An 18,012-nucleotide genomic window follows, 5' to 3' on the forward strand; every position below is an offset into this window, starting at 1 on the left:
TGTTTTTTAAAGCTGCCAATAAAATAACACAAGAGACAGTCCAGGGTCGTATCAGGAAAGGAACCGATACCATCAAGTCTGCCCAGAACGAAGCTCAACCTGAAGTATCAAAATTGATAGACTCACAGAAGGTTTTCAACTATGCTATTATCTGTTTTCTCTCTCTCTTCCTTGGGAAAAAAAAAAAAAAAAAAGGCATTTTAGAGTATTTGAAGGTTTTTCTTCTCAGTGTAAGCGCTCTCTCTGGAGATTTAAGTCCAGTCATACAGATAACATCTTTAGAAGTCTGCAATAAGGATGAGAAATAAGTTTTTTGGTTTTGTTTTGCTCTTAGAAGAACCCTAAGAAGATTCTAATTCTTTTCAGAAGAATTCTAATCTTAGAATTAATCTAAGTTCTGAAACATAGGATTTTACCTTCCAGAAAGAAGTCCCATGTCATTGAACTGCACTAAGAGTGCCCAACTTCAGACTAATAAAAGAAAAAAGGATTTTTCATAATGCTTACTACTGGAAATGTTTTTACTAAAAAAACCCCAAACCCATCAATTACACAGAAATAGACTTGGCAAAAACTTTTAGTTTAAAGAAATCATACTAAACGCTATAAGCTTATTAAAATAAATAAAATTAAAAAGCCTGTGATAGCAGGCTGTGAAGCCTGCTAAGAGAACAAAACATTTTATACCACTGGAATAACTCTTTTGACTACTTATTGGTGAACTTTTATTTTCAAGAGTTATTAAAGGCTTTTGGCAGTTAGCTGCCTCTAACAGCTGTGTTATGGAAAGAAAAAATAAAATGAGAAAACTTCATATAATTAAGGTGTTCCAGGTGATCAAACTCACTGGCAATTCTTTCCATTATTCAGTTACTTATTGACATAAAAATGCTTTATTAGAGATATGAACCATCAGATAAGACAGCTTGCCACGTGTCTTGGTACTAAAACTTTGCTGATTTAGAAGATAGTGCTGCTTCAATTCTCCTGTTTTATGGTCTTATATGTGTCACTAGAACATGGTACTAGGCAAGAAAAGTCCATAGGATATAATCTATTACTGCTTTCTCATACTCATGAAGTTATATAAGAAGTGCAAGACAGAAACATTATCTCCACTATAAACTCTCCTATGTTTTTTTATTACCTATTACAAACATTCCAGATACCAAGAAGTCGTGGAAGTTTTTATTTTTGTTCTCTTCATATTACACACTTGTGAGACAGCTCCCACTATTTTGTCTCAATTCTCTCCCACAAAACATCCCTCCTAAAGAAAGGAAGTTTTGGTACTGTTTCCAGAAATGATAACATTGCCAAAACTCAAACTTAATTGAAACCAGCAAAGGAAATCTAAACAAATAAATTGTTCCAACTCTTCAAACTGCAGAAATAAACAAAGAAAAAGGAACAGAAGAGTTAGTTCTCCGTGTCAAAGACGCTTGCACTTATGAGCCATAAAGTAAATATGTTTGTTCAGCATTCAAAAAGCATTAGCATGCTGATAATGGCAGCTAAGACAGAATGGCTGGTGACAATCAGAACAACAACCAAAAAACCTCTATTCCATCAAACTGCAAACCAAGTTAAAAGATTTTTGCTTTCTAAAATTGGAAAGACTATTTAGAAACCCTTTCAAAAGTTCTCATGGTTACTCCATATCCCTGGTATATCTACATAGCTCACAAACAGTAATTTCCACTTCACAACAGTTATGTGGAAAAGAGAGTTTTGCACTGAAACTGCAGCATTACAAGAACAAACCTTTGATACTACCTTATTAAAGCACAAACTTTATTTTGTCAAAGGGTCAACGGTTATTTACCTATCTTTTGTTAAACAGAAAGGATTCGAGAAAATACAACAGAGATTGAACAGAGTTTGCTACCAAACTTACCATCCCTGTTACGAATGTGCTATAAGCATCACAGAGGGTGGTCTCTGAAGTAATATTAAAACTGTATAGAAAATGCCCACTGAAGAGGTTTGAATACCAGGTAGTGCTTGAAACAAATTTATTCCTTGTATTAATGAAAGATATCTCAACATATTAACATACATAAAAATACAACTCTAATGGAGGTTTCAAGATGTGTTAATTTTAAATTTTTACTTAAATATTCTTAAAACATTTAATTTTTGGCAAAGTTTTGCTTTGTCAATTCTGATACTTTATACAGATACTTTATACAGAAAAATTAGGCATGTTTGCTGAGAAGGATATAAAAGTATCTTTTCTCTATGAAAGAATAAGTTTGTTTTTAAAGAAACATTTTTTTTGTTTGTTTAGGCAGGAAATACTAGCTTCTCTAATTTGCCAAGACACTTGGAATGTACTGCAATTCTAAGCACACATTACAAAACATACCTTCCTAACATCTGAGCTTTTAGGTTCTGTGGTCCAGGTGATGATTCGAGACACTGCTAACCTAGTTTCACTTGAATTTACAAAATCTCCTGGATCCATCTGTTGCGCAAGAGTCTCTATGTATTTAAGGATTGCAACTTTGACCTGCAAAGAGAAATAGAGTCAAGTGGACAATAAAAATGAGGCACCGCAAGAACAAGTGTGCTCACAGAGTGTTCATTCCCTAAAATAAAGAGGATTCCCCCCCCCCAATTAAACTAAACATCTTTTCAGCATTGATATAAAGCTCTATACAATGAATCAATTTACAAATGGATATAACATTTCAAGAAGGGAGTTATTCCACAGAAATTCAAATATTAATAGAAACCTTAGATTTCACTGGTAGCAACTAAAAGATACACAAATCATTGCATATGCAGAAGCTTGTATTTAACAAAAAGAAAACCAAAGTACTCAGGATATTTAAGAATATTCAGGATTTTAAAGAATTATTCAGAATTATTAAGAACTTTTTTCAAGTACTAAAATGAAAAATGAACATCATCTGATGAACCAATAATCAGTTCCTATTAGTTCCTACCATGTAGTTAACACTCAGCATTCTTTTATAAAACACCAGATTTCAGCAGTCACTATCTTTGGGGATAAGCCTCATGAATCTTCCCATTAAATATTAAAAATGTACGGAATAGAATTTCTACAAAAGACTTAGAAGGGGTCACATGCACACTTTTCCTTTGAAGATATTTAGAAGATAGAGACATGGATTTACTAGGAAGATGGAAAAAGCTGCTTTACTCCCTCATTTATGTGAGCATCACTCTCCTACTCCACTAACTCCCTCTACTCCTTATGCAGAATTACTGTTTTATACATCCCAGACTGCAGCCTCCCTCTAGTTTCTCCAAAATTGCACCACTGCACAGCTTTGGGCAAAGGGCTATTATGCCTGTATCTCCCTTAAATATTTATCTCCTCAACTCCTGCTGCTCCAGAGGTTTGTCACGCAACCTGTCAACAAAAGCGGTAAACATTTATTTAGGCCACCTATTTGACTTAGCTGCTTTTATTTCCATTAACAATTACAGTGAACCAGAAATACCTACCAGGAGGGAGACACCTATGTCCATCATAACCAGAAACAAAAAAAGTTCTGGGTGTATTTCTAATTGTTCATGGCTTGTAGTACAACTGTTCCGAGCAAAGCTATTTAGAAATTTCCCTTGGTCATCAAAACTTGCAAGCTATTAAAAACTCAAGATACACTAAGTGACACACACATTAGTCATAGCTGGTACATGTGGATTAATAATGAATACTTCATTTTCACAGCAGCTGTTAAAGCTCGACTTCTCCAAAGTTATGCAACAAGCAACAGCTGGAGGCTTTCATCTCATGCAGATCAATATCAACAAATGCAGTAAAAACCACACTATTTGCTAGATTCTTTCCAAGGAAAAAACACCCCACAAACATCTCCACAGCAAAAAACCTTAAGGCTACATGGTTTTTCAAATACAAAGTAATAAAGTTAAAATTTCTAGATTACCAAGTGAAACCATTATGACAGCACTATGTTTCACTGTTTACGATTTAAATATATATAATATCACACCTTAAAAAAAATTACTGTTAAGAACTGTAACACTTAGAACATCCAGAGGCATTTCTCCCAATGAAAAAATTCTGGAGTACTGTATCTGAGAGAGCAGTATTATTTAGTGTTTAAATTACTCCCACAGAATAAATTGCACAGACTTCTGGAAAGATGGAGGCTCTCAGGAGACAGAAGAGCACTGAACAGAAGATGAATGGAGAGAGTTCGCACTAATAAAGCTTTTCACAGTGAGACAGATATCCAAAGCTAAATTTGACAGCTGTTTTGAAAGAGAGTGTTTTTCACAAACTGCTTTTGAGAGAAGAAATTCTGGAAGGGGTACCCTTCTATGCGCAAATATAATGAGACAGTATTGTTACGGATAAAAAAACCCACCCTGAAGTAAACTCTGTAATAGCAGCAAATCTACTTATAATGTATTTTTGTCACTATTTCCAGCAAGTATGTACAGAGTTGAGATTTAGAAATAAAAGGTCTAACATAGTCCTCTTCAACAATCCATTTAATCTGAGAGGGGAGATTAACAATTTTTAATGAAAAATGAAATGAAATGCAATAAAAGCAGCCCCAGTAGTTCTTACAATGAATATTTGCTGTTAATCTGAAACCACTGTCTATGAAGTTGTTTAATACTGTCTCTCTTTGTACTCTTCTAGGTTGCATTTATTGTACTTTTGCTGGACTATAAACATGGAGACATTTTTCCTGTCGAGCATGTAACACAGACATTTTGTTTATGAATAGCGCTGCTGTAGTGAGCTGAAATATAGATCAAGCCACAATTAGCACTATTACTCACAAAAAAGATTAGACATAAATAGAACTAAAGTGCTTCATAAACATCTTTCACAGATAATGAAATGACAAATTCTGGCACAAAAATATGTGCAACTACCTCCAGAGATTCAGGAAATACTGTAAGGGTGCTACATAGTCAGTGCCAGAAGGCAAATTGTTTTTCTGTCCTGTGAAAAAGTTGAGATTTACAGATTTTCATTTGCTGCATCAGAGTAAGACAAAAGAAACATTTCACGTAACAGGAAAAAAGAAAAAAGGAGAGAGGAATGTAGAGAAGCTGCTTTACTTAAACTAGAAAAAAGTCCATCTCTTACAGTGCTTTCCTGGGATGTGAGAGACTCTACTCTGCCTTACTCAAACTGAATACAAGCAATCACGCAAACTGACTTTCAGATTGCCACATGCCAGGTGTCTGTCCACAAGTTACTGGATACTTACAAGCAACTGCCTCTGCCATTATTTAATCAAATGACTAAAACATACACTAAAGATGAACTCTGAAGGGCGCTCTTATCTCTGTGAACCTGTGTTATTGGTTGGTTGGGTTTTTTAAATCCAGAAATTTTAATACGGACTTAGGGGAAAGAAAAAAAAATAATCTTCTGATCAACTGTGGCAAAAACCTTTGTCAAGAAATCAGTATTTTCAAAGGAAAGAAGGGCTCAGAAACTTGTAATGAGCTTTGGTCACAATGCTTAAATCAATTCCTTACTGAGTGTGAGCCATTTGACATTCAACCTAAGAAACATGAAAGTGATGATTTGAAGTGTATTTCAGGACAACACCTATCCTTTGCAAAGCTTATGTTCTGCACCTGCGAAAATAAGCTTAATAGATTATATCCTGTCTAGAAAATTTGACTCCTATGCCCATCCATACATTTGACCAAAATCGACACATACATCTGGCACCTCTAAGCTGTGCTTCAGCAGTTCACCACACCTACATGTAAAATTATAGCAAAAGAAATTAAGATAGATACAGCACAATACACTGTGCTGCATCCTCCATGGATTAGGTCGGTAGAATTACATCTTCTCGATGCTTGGTTCTCTTACTGGCTAGCTATCCAAATCCACCTCTGTGGCCACTCTAAAAGCTTGACTTTTATTGTCTAAGACTTAGCTGTGTTTGTAAGTGTACGAACAACAATGACAGTTTACTCTAAAGGACTATGATTATTTACTACTACCACATGAAAACCAGAGGGAAAAGTCATTTGTAGAAGGGAATCTTTCCACGGAGCAAATTTCTGATCTATCATCCCTTCTCATATCTGACCATCTTTAAGGATGCTGAAAATCCTTTCTCTGATTTTTCCCCTCACAGTGAATGATGTTTCTCAGTGTATCTAGCCCAAAGGCACACTCTGCAACAAAATAATCATTTATCAGAGTTAAGGACAAAAGCTGAAGACTTCAAGAAATGGAGTAGTGCCCTAGGATTATCACTTAATCTGTTAGACATCTGGGTGCACTGAGGACGGGATTTAGACAAAATATTCAAGAATGTGGATATTAAACAGATACTTCTGCAATTTATGTTCAATAACTTTACTGTCTGGATCCTGAAGTTGTAGTTACCTCATAAAAATAGAAGTAGGGGCTAGATACCACTTTCTTCTGGAAAAAAGCTTACCTTCTCTTAAACAGTTACATACTTTACTGTCCCAAAAATTAATTTGAAATACTCTTGATTTTATTTCAAGCTAACAGGTGTTCTTCTATGGAGGTAGTTTTTACTAACATCATGATTTCAGAAGTCTCTCTCAAATACTGGAAATTATTTTCAGAATGTTTTCCCATTAAGTGTTTCAGATTTCTTAATTCCTTCTAGGTGGCATAGTGAATATTCTTGAACTTAGCCCCAACTCAGCCTAGTAGGAGTCCATGTCTTGTTCCAAATCTTTACTCTCAACTTTGAAACATGATAGATATGTGTTTACCAGCTATACTACTGCATGGAAAGAAAAGAACATCTCAACCATCAAATTCACCTTCCTGGGGAGGAAAACCAAGTAAAACAAAACCAAGCCAAATTTGTTCCAAGGATTTATTTAAACAACAAACTGATTTTTACTACCTCATTTGCTGTCTTCAATAAATGACAGCAGTCCCTTTTTAACACAGCTCTACGAAGCAACAGTGGTCAACGTATCAACTGTCCTCAAAAGCTTAAAAATGTAAGTTTTACTGTATTGTAGACAAAAAAGGCATATTCATGTGACTTTAGGTTCAACATAACTTGGGAAAAGTCATTCTTGTGCAGTATCAAACTATGTAAAAATATTTCGTGCAGGATAGAGCAGAAAATGCCAGTTATCATATGCTTGTTATTTCCCCATTTACATTTCTTATAAATCTTCTTAGGATTTGATGCATTTATCCTAAAATCAACTCTCTTTGGAACTGTAAATGTACTACAGAATACATTTTTACTTTTCAGTTATACTGGCAGGTCTATGGACTACAGATTTTATGTAAAAATGTGTGTAATTATAAAGCTACACACTGCTTTCAGAAAAGTGTACCACAAAGGGAGCTGATTTTTAATATAGGAACTCAAATTCATATTAATTTATATTAATTCAATACCTATCAGGCTGAACACAGGACAAAAATATATATGAACTAGGAAAACACGATTGGGAAATCACAAACATAAAATTAGAGAAGACTTGATAGAGTGAGTTTGCATAACCAGCTTGATGTTAGGCGGCCACGTTTTTGTTGCTCATTTTTACTGTACTGTGGTTTTATTAGATCTCTCTTGCAGCAAACATTTTCATACTAGTGTAATGTTTAAAATTGAACATCTGCATGCTTAAAGTTTCTCGCAAAGGTTAGTAGCAGCATACGAATGCATTCAAATAAAAATTATTGGAAACACTGTAAGAGTTTGACATAGGGTTAAGAATAAAGACAATAATTCAGACAAAAACCTTTGAGCTCCAAAAAGAGCGAAGCTGGTCCTGTAGTGCTGGCTTGACTGTCTGAAAGTTTACAAAAACAAAATCCACTAATTGAAAACCTTTTTTTTTTTTTTTTTAACCAAAACAAAAATAACAATCCAAATTCAGATATTAAGACAAGCAAATGTCTACCAATGAAGATTTTTGTTTGCAATGCAAGCCTGAAAATTCTTACCTTCAGGCTAGGTGTTTGGGTCTGGTCAACAGTAAATCTCATTAAAATACTGAACTGGAGGTCATTTGGAAAAGATTCCCTGTAAAACAAACAAATCAAATCGTGTTAAGTTACATGAAATTTTCTTTTAATACCTGTTGAGAGGCACTAAATAAGCCCTCACACTCTTTTCAGTAAAGAAAAGCTTTATTGCTTCTGAAAGAAAAAAAATTTCTACCAGTTTTGTTGATACTGTGTCTGACCTTCAGAAACATCCACCTAGCATGTAAAGGACAAAATTTAAGAAATTCCTGCTTTGAAGCAATTATAGCTAGAATAGATAATGCAAGTAATAAGGAATGATATAGTAATCATACGGTAGTGTTCTGATTCTAAATCTATGCAATCCCCAGATTATTATGCAGTAGTACTCCTAAAGGTATACACCACACCCCTCCTGCACGCTTCTCTGAACCATCCTGTTCCACTCTGGCTGCCTCCACCCTCCCACATGCCACACTGCGGGTATGACCCTCAAGGGCTCTGCTGCAGCAGCAAAAAAGGAGGTGTAGCAGATCATATTCCCTCTCTCCCCGCAACACGCATCACACCCTTCCCCAGATTTCACAGCAGATCTGCCACGTGAATAGGTTCAGCAGAGGCCTAGACCGCTTAGACTGTCCTGTACTTCAGAGAATGGAAGATGAGAAGTAGGTCCCAGGGCCCCTCCAACTCTACTTAAAAATCTAGCTTTTATTTAGAAATAAAACTGGCCAGGCATGGCCAGCTCTGATGGCCCCCAAAATCACATAAGATCATTTTGGAAGCAGGCTATTAGTTAAGTTTGGGGAGAGTGGAGGAAAGAGAAAGCAAATCCATTGTTGCCATAACTCCTTAAAAGCCTGCTAACACTGAGAGATTAATATTGCAACAATATTTTTATATCAAAATAAAGAAGTTCAAACACAAGTACTGCATCACTGAACGCAAGGCAAGACAACAAACATACATGGCTCAGATGTACATTTTGGAGTCAGATAAGTAGCATCATATTAATTGTTCAGCATTAAGGACTCAAACCCTTTCAACTAAGAGTCATTTAGGAAACCAAAATGCTTAAGCAGTGAGGTTTACTGAAGTTTCACAATCTGTTATTAGCTCTGCATTTTTCCAAGAATCTCATAGCACACTAAAAAAAACCCAGTAACTTGGAAGTAGCATGAGGGTTTGGATTTTTTTTTTAGTAGTTTTTTTTAATTATTATTTTTTTAAGAACTCATTACCTTGTGACATCAAGTGCCTTCTGAACTTTTGCTTGTACAGACCCAAGCAAATCAGCACCCATTTTTTTCAAAAGCTGTGTCAGCAGTACAAACAGCCAGTCCTGCAGATCTTCTTTATGGACCTGGATGAAGTCCACCAGTGTCTCCAAAAACATACTGAACACCTAAAAGGCAGAAGAAGATGGAAAGAGGGTAGGATGGGGCAAAAGAGGAAACGACACTGACGTATGCTGAACTTACAAACAAAGAAGAAAGCAGTAAGGGAATCAGAGGCAGAGAAAGGCAGTGTTTTGCAGCCAAGCAGAAAAGAAAAAAAAGAAAAAAGAAATCTGTCTTGCTTTTTCATTGGATTTTGATACAAGAGTACATTGGAAATGTTAGCCGACTTCTGTAGAAGTTTGACAATTAGGTATTCCATGCAGTTTCGTCAAGAAAAGAAATGCTTACTGTGATGGCTGGCGCAACCTCAATTTTTTTAGTAAAACTTAATTTTTTACTCTTTCAAGCTTTATCATTAAGTTGATTTGACATATTCCTCAAAGACTACAAAAACACTTTCTCTCTAAAACCAAAAAAGCTGCTACAGTTCTTTAGCAAAATATTCGTTGTAAGTATCTGCATTACTAAATACTGCAAAATCATGAAAGCTGGCCCATTCCTTTACATAAAATATTTGTGGAACAGAACAAGATTCCCCTGCTATTGCAGGTATCCAAACACAAAATTATTCACCAGAGTAGGGAAAAAAACCCCACAATACATTTCAGATTGGCAGGTGTTTAAAACACAGAAGTACTTTGTCTTTCCAAAAACATGTTATCCATTGTATTCTTTTCAACAAATAATGTTGAATACAATAAATACAAATAATGTTGGAAAGACTGCATTCAGTAAAAAAATGACATATATTGTTGGATTTATAGTAACCTCAGCACTCAGACCAGGAAGAAGGGCTTTTTGGAGGGAAGGGGTAAAGCAGGGCATGACAACTAAGTAACTTTGTTTAAACAGCCTTTTTAGTATCTCACTAATTTTATGGTTTTTTGCAAGACCTGCGGTGAAATCAGGATGTATATGCTCTATACCAGTGTGGCCCATGGGTTTCCCATTTCTCTGATAAGAAAAAAGGGTGTTTGGACTGAAAATGCTACCTTCACAACTGATACGCGCTCCAGCTCCAGCACATAGGTGGGTATAGAAGCAGAAGTATTGCTATGATGCAGAGAGGGCTGGAGAGATATTGCCTCCTGAGTATTTATGACATGGATACAAGGTTGGAAATAGCTGCTGCAGAGGAAGGGCTGGAACCCCACATCCTCCTGCAGCTGACATGGCTTGTCATAAGGCCAAATACTGCTGCTTGTCTGTGAGAGTGGATGATCCCAAACTGTGATCATACCTCACATGGCTGCAGAAACCAGTCCACAGAAGTGGGCTTTCTTCCACAGCAGTGATCAAGTATGGAGGAGTTGGCACATGCTGCTGCATGCCTTCATCGCTGAGGAACTTAGATCTCTTTTCATGTTCTTCATCAAACCAGGGTAAGCAAATTCACACCATAAAGTGAAAAAGTCCATACAGGTATCTTTAAAAGAAGTGCCTCAAAATTTACATTAGAAATAAAAAAATAAATTCAGATTCTTTCAGGATCTAATAAAGACCAGGGAGAATCTTTTAACAGACATCTTAAATACTGAAAAGCTGTCTTAGAAACAAAACAATACAAGTTCTACTCAACATAAAGCCCATCAGGATGAGCTACTTTAATCAACTTCCCTTTTGGGGCAAACTACATTGAAAATTGTTAAAAAAAAAAAAAAAATTTGCTAACTCCTCTGCTATCTGTCTAGATTTGTATTCAAGTCTGAGGTTTAAAAATTACCCTCCCAGTAGTGGGAAGAAATTTTTATGCTTGGGATTGGAAATAAGGTCTTCTGTATTCAGCTGAACTGAAACAATATACCACTTCAGGGATGCACAAGTAGTGGGCACGATTATAAGACCTAGGCAAAAACAAACCAAAAAGTACTTTCTGTATTGTAATATGACAGTCTTTGGATTTCACAGCCCTAATATAAGGGGAAAATACACTGGATGTATGCAAACAACAAAAACAATTCTGGTGCTATAAAGATTACACTGGGGGTCTTATAATTGTATTTAAAACCCTTCAAATTAAACTATACAGCTCAGCAGAATTTAAAAAACTGTACCTGTTTCTTCAAGTTTGCAGACACTGACACACACATCTTTTTCATTAAAATGTGCAAGCTGAACAAACTGGTTACAACCTTTTAGTTGATGGAGTAATGTGGACTTCTTATAACACTTTAAACATGTAAAGTTGTTTAAACTGAAATCATTATGAAGTGAATTATGAATCGCTATGGCAGAAGTACTCTAAAGATCCTGTGCCAATGCCTCAGCTGTTAAAAATACACGTAACTGAGGACTCAATTTTGTTTTCAAGCTTTGTTTGATATTAGGTTTACCACAGTGAATGTCTGGAGAAAACTCAAACAAGTTGAGTCATTTTGTTGTATTTAAAAAAAAAAAATACAAATCATACCATTTCGTCTTAGGCCAAAGCACGAAGAATTTAAGAAGGCTGTAAGAGCATTTAAGGTAAAGGATGAATTTGGAATGGAAAATGGAACTCAGCACACTCACCCACTATATGTTGAACAATGTATGCGGGTACTGTGATTTTTGCAGTTTCCATTTTATGATGTAAATTAAAATTCTGAAATCAAGCATCTAAAGTTGAAGTTTTTAATAATTTGAAAGTGGAAAAAATAAACAGATATGAAAATAACTGTAAGTGATCTACCTTTAAAGTGAATTATTTCAGATATGCCAACCACCACAATATAAAGCAGGAATGCATAACCAAACAATGTCAGTTAATTAGTAGATAAAGCACATCTCGAAACTTTACCACACAGTTTACATAATTGTATATAGCATTTTATGATTGCAAAGGCTTGACACTGCATGAACTCTTTGGGGAAGAAAAATAGAGAAAAAGGGTTAATTGCACATTCATGCAAGTAAGGTTAGGCTTCCAACAAATATTGAACCGACTTACTCTCTAAAGAGAGTTCCAACACAGGGGACAGCATGCAAAACGAAACAAAAACAAAACAAAACAAAAACAACAAAAAAGGGAAAAAGATAAAAACACACAAATTAGTGGCCATCAATACAAAGTTCCTGTATGGAATATAAAACAAAATAAAACAAAAAAGGTATTTCAAAACTTTTATGATAAATTTAGTAATTTTATTGGGATACCCAATGTATTTTAGAAGTAAGCACTTGGCATGTCCTTCAAATCATTCTCCTATTTTCTCCTCCAAATGATATTATTACTCTTTTTCTAAGCAATTCCCTACATCCAGCTATCATGTTAAAGTAAACCTTTAAGAAAAAAAAAAAGGAGTGATGACAGAAAACTTCCTACAGACACTTGAAAAGAGTCTAAGATGAGATTTGTGTAGCCATATGTGTGGGATAAAAAATTCACAGCTCATGAACTCTTAGTACTTAAAGGATCCTCCTGATAATACATTGATAACTATTAATAGTTTTGCAACACCAAAAAGCAAGCAAGGTTTCAGTGACTGGGAACAGGTGTACTGCATGTGCTATAACACAGGCCAAATTTTCGAAATCAAAGCAATATTCTTTTATGTCAGAATGCCCAGTAAACAAAACAAAACAATCAACTAGAATAATTCAATGTAACATCCGTAAAAGCTTAATGAAAAGATAAAATGCTCTTCTGACACATACAACTACATTTTGGAACTTTTTCATTATCCTTCCCTGGCTCCCCCACTACAAAAACATCTCCAAGGTAGTTCTGATATATGCATAGCTGCAATATTAATTAACACACAAACAAGTAAAATTAAACGAAGCTGCTATTCACAATTTTGTCATTACTTCATTTAAAAACCAGTAATATTTCAACATTTAATTTTCTTTCCTCTCTGCTGACTTAACTGTTCTTTTTATGGAATGTTTTCTTCAGTTTGTCTTTAACTGCTTGGCTTTAGTCTTTTCTTCTGGATTTCTACAGTATGTGAGCAACTTTAATATTAAAGTTGCTGTGTGAAATGCAAGTTTCTTTGAAAATACATGGTGTCACAGATAGCAGATAAGGCACTTTTCCAGCAGGAAAAATAGGGAGGACAGATGAACACTAAGGTAACCCTGTCAAGACTTGTCATCACTCTGAATTTAATTTTCCATTGCAGCAATAAGGAAGACTTAAAAATGTTAACTGTATTGCATAACCAAAGTAGTTTTTCAGAATTCTGCTGGGAAAAGCCAATACTTCTGAAATAATTAATTTGCTCTGAATTTTTCTGGGTTATCATTTTATCAATTCTGAAATGTGGACACAAAGTGGAACATGTTATACTCAATAGAAGAGATAAGGTTTCTTCCAAACAAGCCTATAATTCAAACAAAACATGAAGTTACATGTTTTTTACATGATACCATTGTAACTTTATTCAGCTCCTTATTTACCTGTAGTCCTTCTGCTACGGGAAATTACTCCATATATGAAGCTGTGCTAGTAACCCACCTCCCACAAAAATTATAAAACTACTATCAAGCAAAGTAACTCAGTTAAAAAGATTTTAATGGTCTTAGAAAACAGAAAGATTATTCTCATTATATCATCCATATTGGGTTAACCCATCCAAAAGCTTAATGAAAAGATAAAATGCTCTTCTGACACATACAACTACATTTTGGAACTTTTTCATTATCCTTCCCTGGCTCCCCCACTACAAAAACATCTCCAAGGTAGTTCTGATATATGCATAGCTGCAATATTAATTAACACACAAACAAGTAAAATTAAACGAAGCTGCTATTCACAATTTTGTCATTACTTCATTTAAAAACCAGTAATATTTCAACATTTAATTTTCTTTCCTCTCTGCTGACTTAACTGTTCTTTTTATGGAATGTTTTCTTCAGTTTGTCTTTAACTGCTTGGCTTTAGTCTTTTCTTCTGGATTTCTACAGTATGTGAGCAACTTTAATATTAAAGTTGCTGTGTGAAATGCAAGTTTCTTTGAAAATACATGGTGTCACAGATAGCAGATAAGGCACTTTTCCAGCAGGAAAAATAGGGAGGACAGATGAACACTAAGGTAACCCTGTCAAGACTTGTCATCACTCTGAATTTAATTTTCCATTGCAGCAATAAGGAAGACTTAAAAATGTTAACTGTATTGCATAACCAAAGTAGTTTTTCAGAATTCTGCTGGGAAAAGCCAATACTTCTGAAATAATTAATTTGCTCTGAATTTTTCTGGGTTATCATTTTATCAATTCTGAAATGTGGACACAAAGTGGAACATGTTATACTCAATAGAAGAGATAAGGTTTCTTCCAAACAAGCCTATAATTCAAACAAAACATGAAGTTACATGTTTTTTACATGATACCATTGTAACTTTATTCAGCTCCTTATTTACCTGTAGTCCTTCTGCTACGGGAAATTACTCCATATATGAAGCTGTGCTAGTAACCCACCTCCCACAAAAATTATAAAACTACTATCAAGCAAAGTAACTCAGTTAAAAAGATTTTAATGGTCTTAGAAAACAGAAAGATTATTCTCATTATATCATCCATATTGGGTCTTTACCTAGGTAAAAGTGAATAAAACATCGCATTTTCTTTTAAACTGAAGTATAGTCTCCACCTTACTTATTCAATACTAACAATGATGTAAAAATTATTCAACAGTCTCAACTGCCAGCCCTACCTATGAAATTCGAGGAAGACATCATAAGATAATACAAAATACCCTGGAAAATAAGTAAGTACACATTTGGTATAGTTCATCAGACTCATCATGTATGACTTGGACCACTTTCTTCATGATTTAAATTACTGCACCAGAACCTTTTGTTTCTAATTGAGAGAAAAATCTTTACTCATGTTGAAGTGGCCTCTGTAAACAACATGACTTCTTAAAAATACTTACAAATTTTGAGCACAAACTGTTGAACTACTTCAGTGCATTTTAGATGAAACTAACCTTTACTTTATTTCAATTATCCTGCGAAAAAGGTGGAAAATTACGTTGTTCAAAACTGCAGATTAAATGGATTGAAATCTGACACCATTAACTGCTTATAGAATACAGTTTGTGAAATTTTTACATGTGCAAATACCACTGACATATTTTACAGCAACTGGCTTTCTATTAATATATGTTTTCAAACATTTACTGCAAGTAACAAAAACCTAAACATACCTTACTGTGAGGATCAGCAAACATTCTTGTGAAGATTTCACACAACCTTTTCAACTCAACACGACTGTCAAAGTGACAACAATACATTAGTCAACTCCCCTGGTAGTACTACCGGAACACTAATGCATAGCAATCAGTGAAATCAACTGTAAAGACTGAATCAAATAATCTAGTAAATGAAGTAGAAAAAGCATTTCGTTTAAGACATGGATAAAAATGTTATGGATTTTGTCTAAAATGAGACTTTCAACCTAGAAATGTCTCTTTAAACTAATTCACATATTAAACTATTCCCAGCTATTTTAACAGAGCAGATAATGAAACAGGTATTCTTAGTAGCTAGTAGTAAACACTTTCTTCTGAATAAATACCCAATTAATAATAATAATGATGATGATAATAAAATTATACGATAAATAAATAAAAATAAAGGCCTTCCATCAATATTAGATGCAAGCACTTTAGGAATCTTTTGTATTGCAAGAATTCTCCTGATGTTAAATTCAATTTCTTAAACTGAACTTTTTAAACAGATCCTGTACAGCAGTGGCCAGAAGTGACAATAGCTTCCTCAAGTCCTTCCCCCATGTTACTCTCACGAACACACATCCTGCTTTCCCTCTCCCCAGCTTTCCATATACTTTAGAACATTGGCCTCCTTTCCTACTTCCCTTGCCTTACTTCAACTCTGAAATAAAATGTTTTTCTGTTAACATGTCTTCTTACCTTAAAGTTCTCTGGTTCTTTAATAAGTTTTGCAGGCCTAGAAGGCCTTCTTTTCTCTCTGACCAGTTGGAGCTGGCACAGCGATTTAGGACTTCAGCCACATCTTCTGTCTGTCTCATATACGTTGGTATACTTCCATTCCTAGAGCTATAGGACCTTTCTGAACAGGCACTTGATGCATCACTGTTGGCATCATCATCTGAGTACATCCCATAGGACTCGTATCTTCTTCGCACAGGCTTCTTCTATTGTACAGAAACACTCCACATTAGTACTGATTTTCAAAGAGATAGTATACATATCCATAATCAGTAGAAAGACCAACAGTTCAAATAATTGGTGTGACCTCTACTCCCTGCAGTGACAAATGGCTCCAACTGTTCAATAGGTCAAACCGAGTTAATAAAAATATTTTAAAGTACAGCTTGTGTTGTATTCCAAATATAAAAGCAAAGCAAATGCAGAGAAGACATACGTTTGACGAAACGTTCAACTTAAAGTTTACTTGTAAAATCCATAAAATTGCATTATAGGGTGACATAAAGACTGTATTGAAAGTTAGTTATTTCACTTAATAACTTTATACATGTTACAGAATATAAGAATCAGGTCTAAACCCACATATTCTGTCATTTTAACTTACTTTGTATCAAGCATGTTAGCAAAATATTAAACTACTGAAGAAGGAAAATAGTTTCTATACCTTAGTCCGTATGTCTCCTAAGAGCTGTTAGCAGTAAATTATTGAAAAGAAAGAAATTGAGAACAGGAAGGTAAGGCATAGCAGCATTATGACTACTAAACTACCTGCCACTGGAAAAAATACTGTAAATTTTGTTCTTAGCTCTCTGTATCTGAGCAGCATATCATGCACTGCCAAGAAGTAGTTTGCTAAGCTTCCATTTCCAGGGAAATATTACGTATCATCTGCTGGTTGGTCACAAAGACTTCTCTGTCAAAATCTTTGTATCTTATGCAGTGATATTTGAGCATGAAGACTTAACACATGCAGTCAATTGCTATCTAAGTATGAAACCTTCATTTAAATTTTATTTTCCCATCAACTTCTTCATCTCTAACTTCATTTCAATATCTAAATTTTATCATTGCAACAATTACTACAGCAATGTCCTACAAAAAATTAATTACATAATGCAAAATCCCAAATCCCCTAAAAACAAAAACAAGCCAACAAAACAAAACACAACGTGCCAAAGGCCAGAGGAAAAAAAAAATGCTATTTATCCTAAAAGGAAAAGCACACACCTCTGCAAAATAACTCTACCATTTAAATTTTGGTGTTGAAGCTATTTAAAAAATTTGATTTCATTACATACTCAAAGAAGCAGTAGCATAAGTGACTGATTTCCCCTTAATTACCATTGCCATTTGCACAGGGTTGTCATTTTTGACTGCAGAATAACTTAAAGGATATTGCAATACAAACTAGTCAATACATCATGTAACAAACAAGCTTATTGTCAACAGAACAAGCATACATATACATGTAAGAGAATGAAGGAAGGGAAACATCACAAAGACATGAGCATTTTTTAAAAGGGTCACCATAAGTAAAAAAAAAAAAAATTAAAGAAATAGAATCTGAAATGCCAAGGACTGTGCTAAAGTAAAAGGTATAAAAATATGTAAAGATCATCATATTGCTGCATTTCATGTGTCTTATATTCAAACCATATCTTAGCCAGAAGACACATACCCCTTTGGCTTGAGCAGTATTATAACTGGCCAAGTATTTTTCATACCATAAAACCAGTAATACAATCCAGAGTATTTTTAGCTTT

At 34.7% G+C, this 18,012-nt stretch overlaps 1 protein-coding gene across 7 annotated transcripts in view; it reads right to left on the reverse strand.

Annotated features, from left to right (window-relative positions):
• Window positions 1-18,012, reverse strand: part of CLASP2 (cytoplasmic linker associated protein 2) — a 153,267-nt gene that overhangs the window by 17,301 nt on the left and 117,954 nt on the right. For 4 of the 7 annotated variants that reach the window (XM_009272404.2, XM_009272402.2, XM_009272401.2 and 1 more), the window contains 7 exons: window positions 16,211-16,455; window positions 15,485-15,548; window positions 12,284-12,286; window positions 9,196-9,359; window positions 7,934-8,012; window positions 7,729-7,779; window positions 2,369-2,512 (listed from right to left, as the gene is read on the reverse strand). In XM_009272404.2, coding sequence (XP_009270679.1) covers window positions 2,369-2,512; window positions 7,729-7,779; window positions 7,934-8,012; window positions 9,196-9,359; window positions 12,284-12,286; window positions 15,485-15,548; window positions 16,211-16,455 — 750 coding nt within the window. The remainder of the gene's footprint in view (window positions 1-2,368; window positions 2,513-7,728; window positions 7,780-7,933; window positions 8,013-9,195; window positions 9,360-12,283; window positions 12,287-15,484; window positions 15,549-16,210; window positions 16,456-18,012) is intronic. The other 3 variants (XM_009272405.2, XM_009272406.2, XM_009272403.2) reach the window with 1 other exon arrangement.

The sequence above is a fragment of the Aptenodytes forsteri genome, unplaced genomic scaffold, assembly GCF_000699145.1.
Source record: "Aptenodytes forsteri isolate BGI_AS27 unplaced genomic scaffold, ASM69914v1 Scaffold398, whole genome shotgun sequence".
Taxonomy (NCBI): domain Eukaryota; kingdom Metazoa; phylum Chordata; class Aves; order Sphenisciformes; family Spheniscidae; genus Aptenodytes; species Aptenodytes forsteri.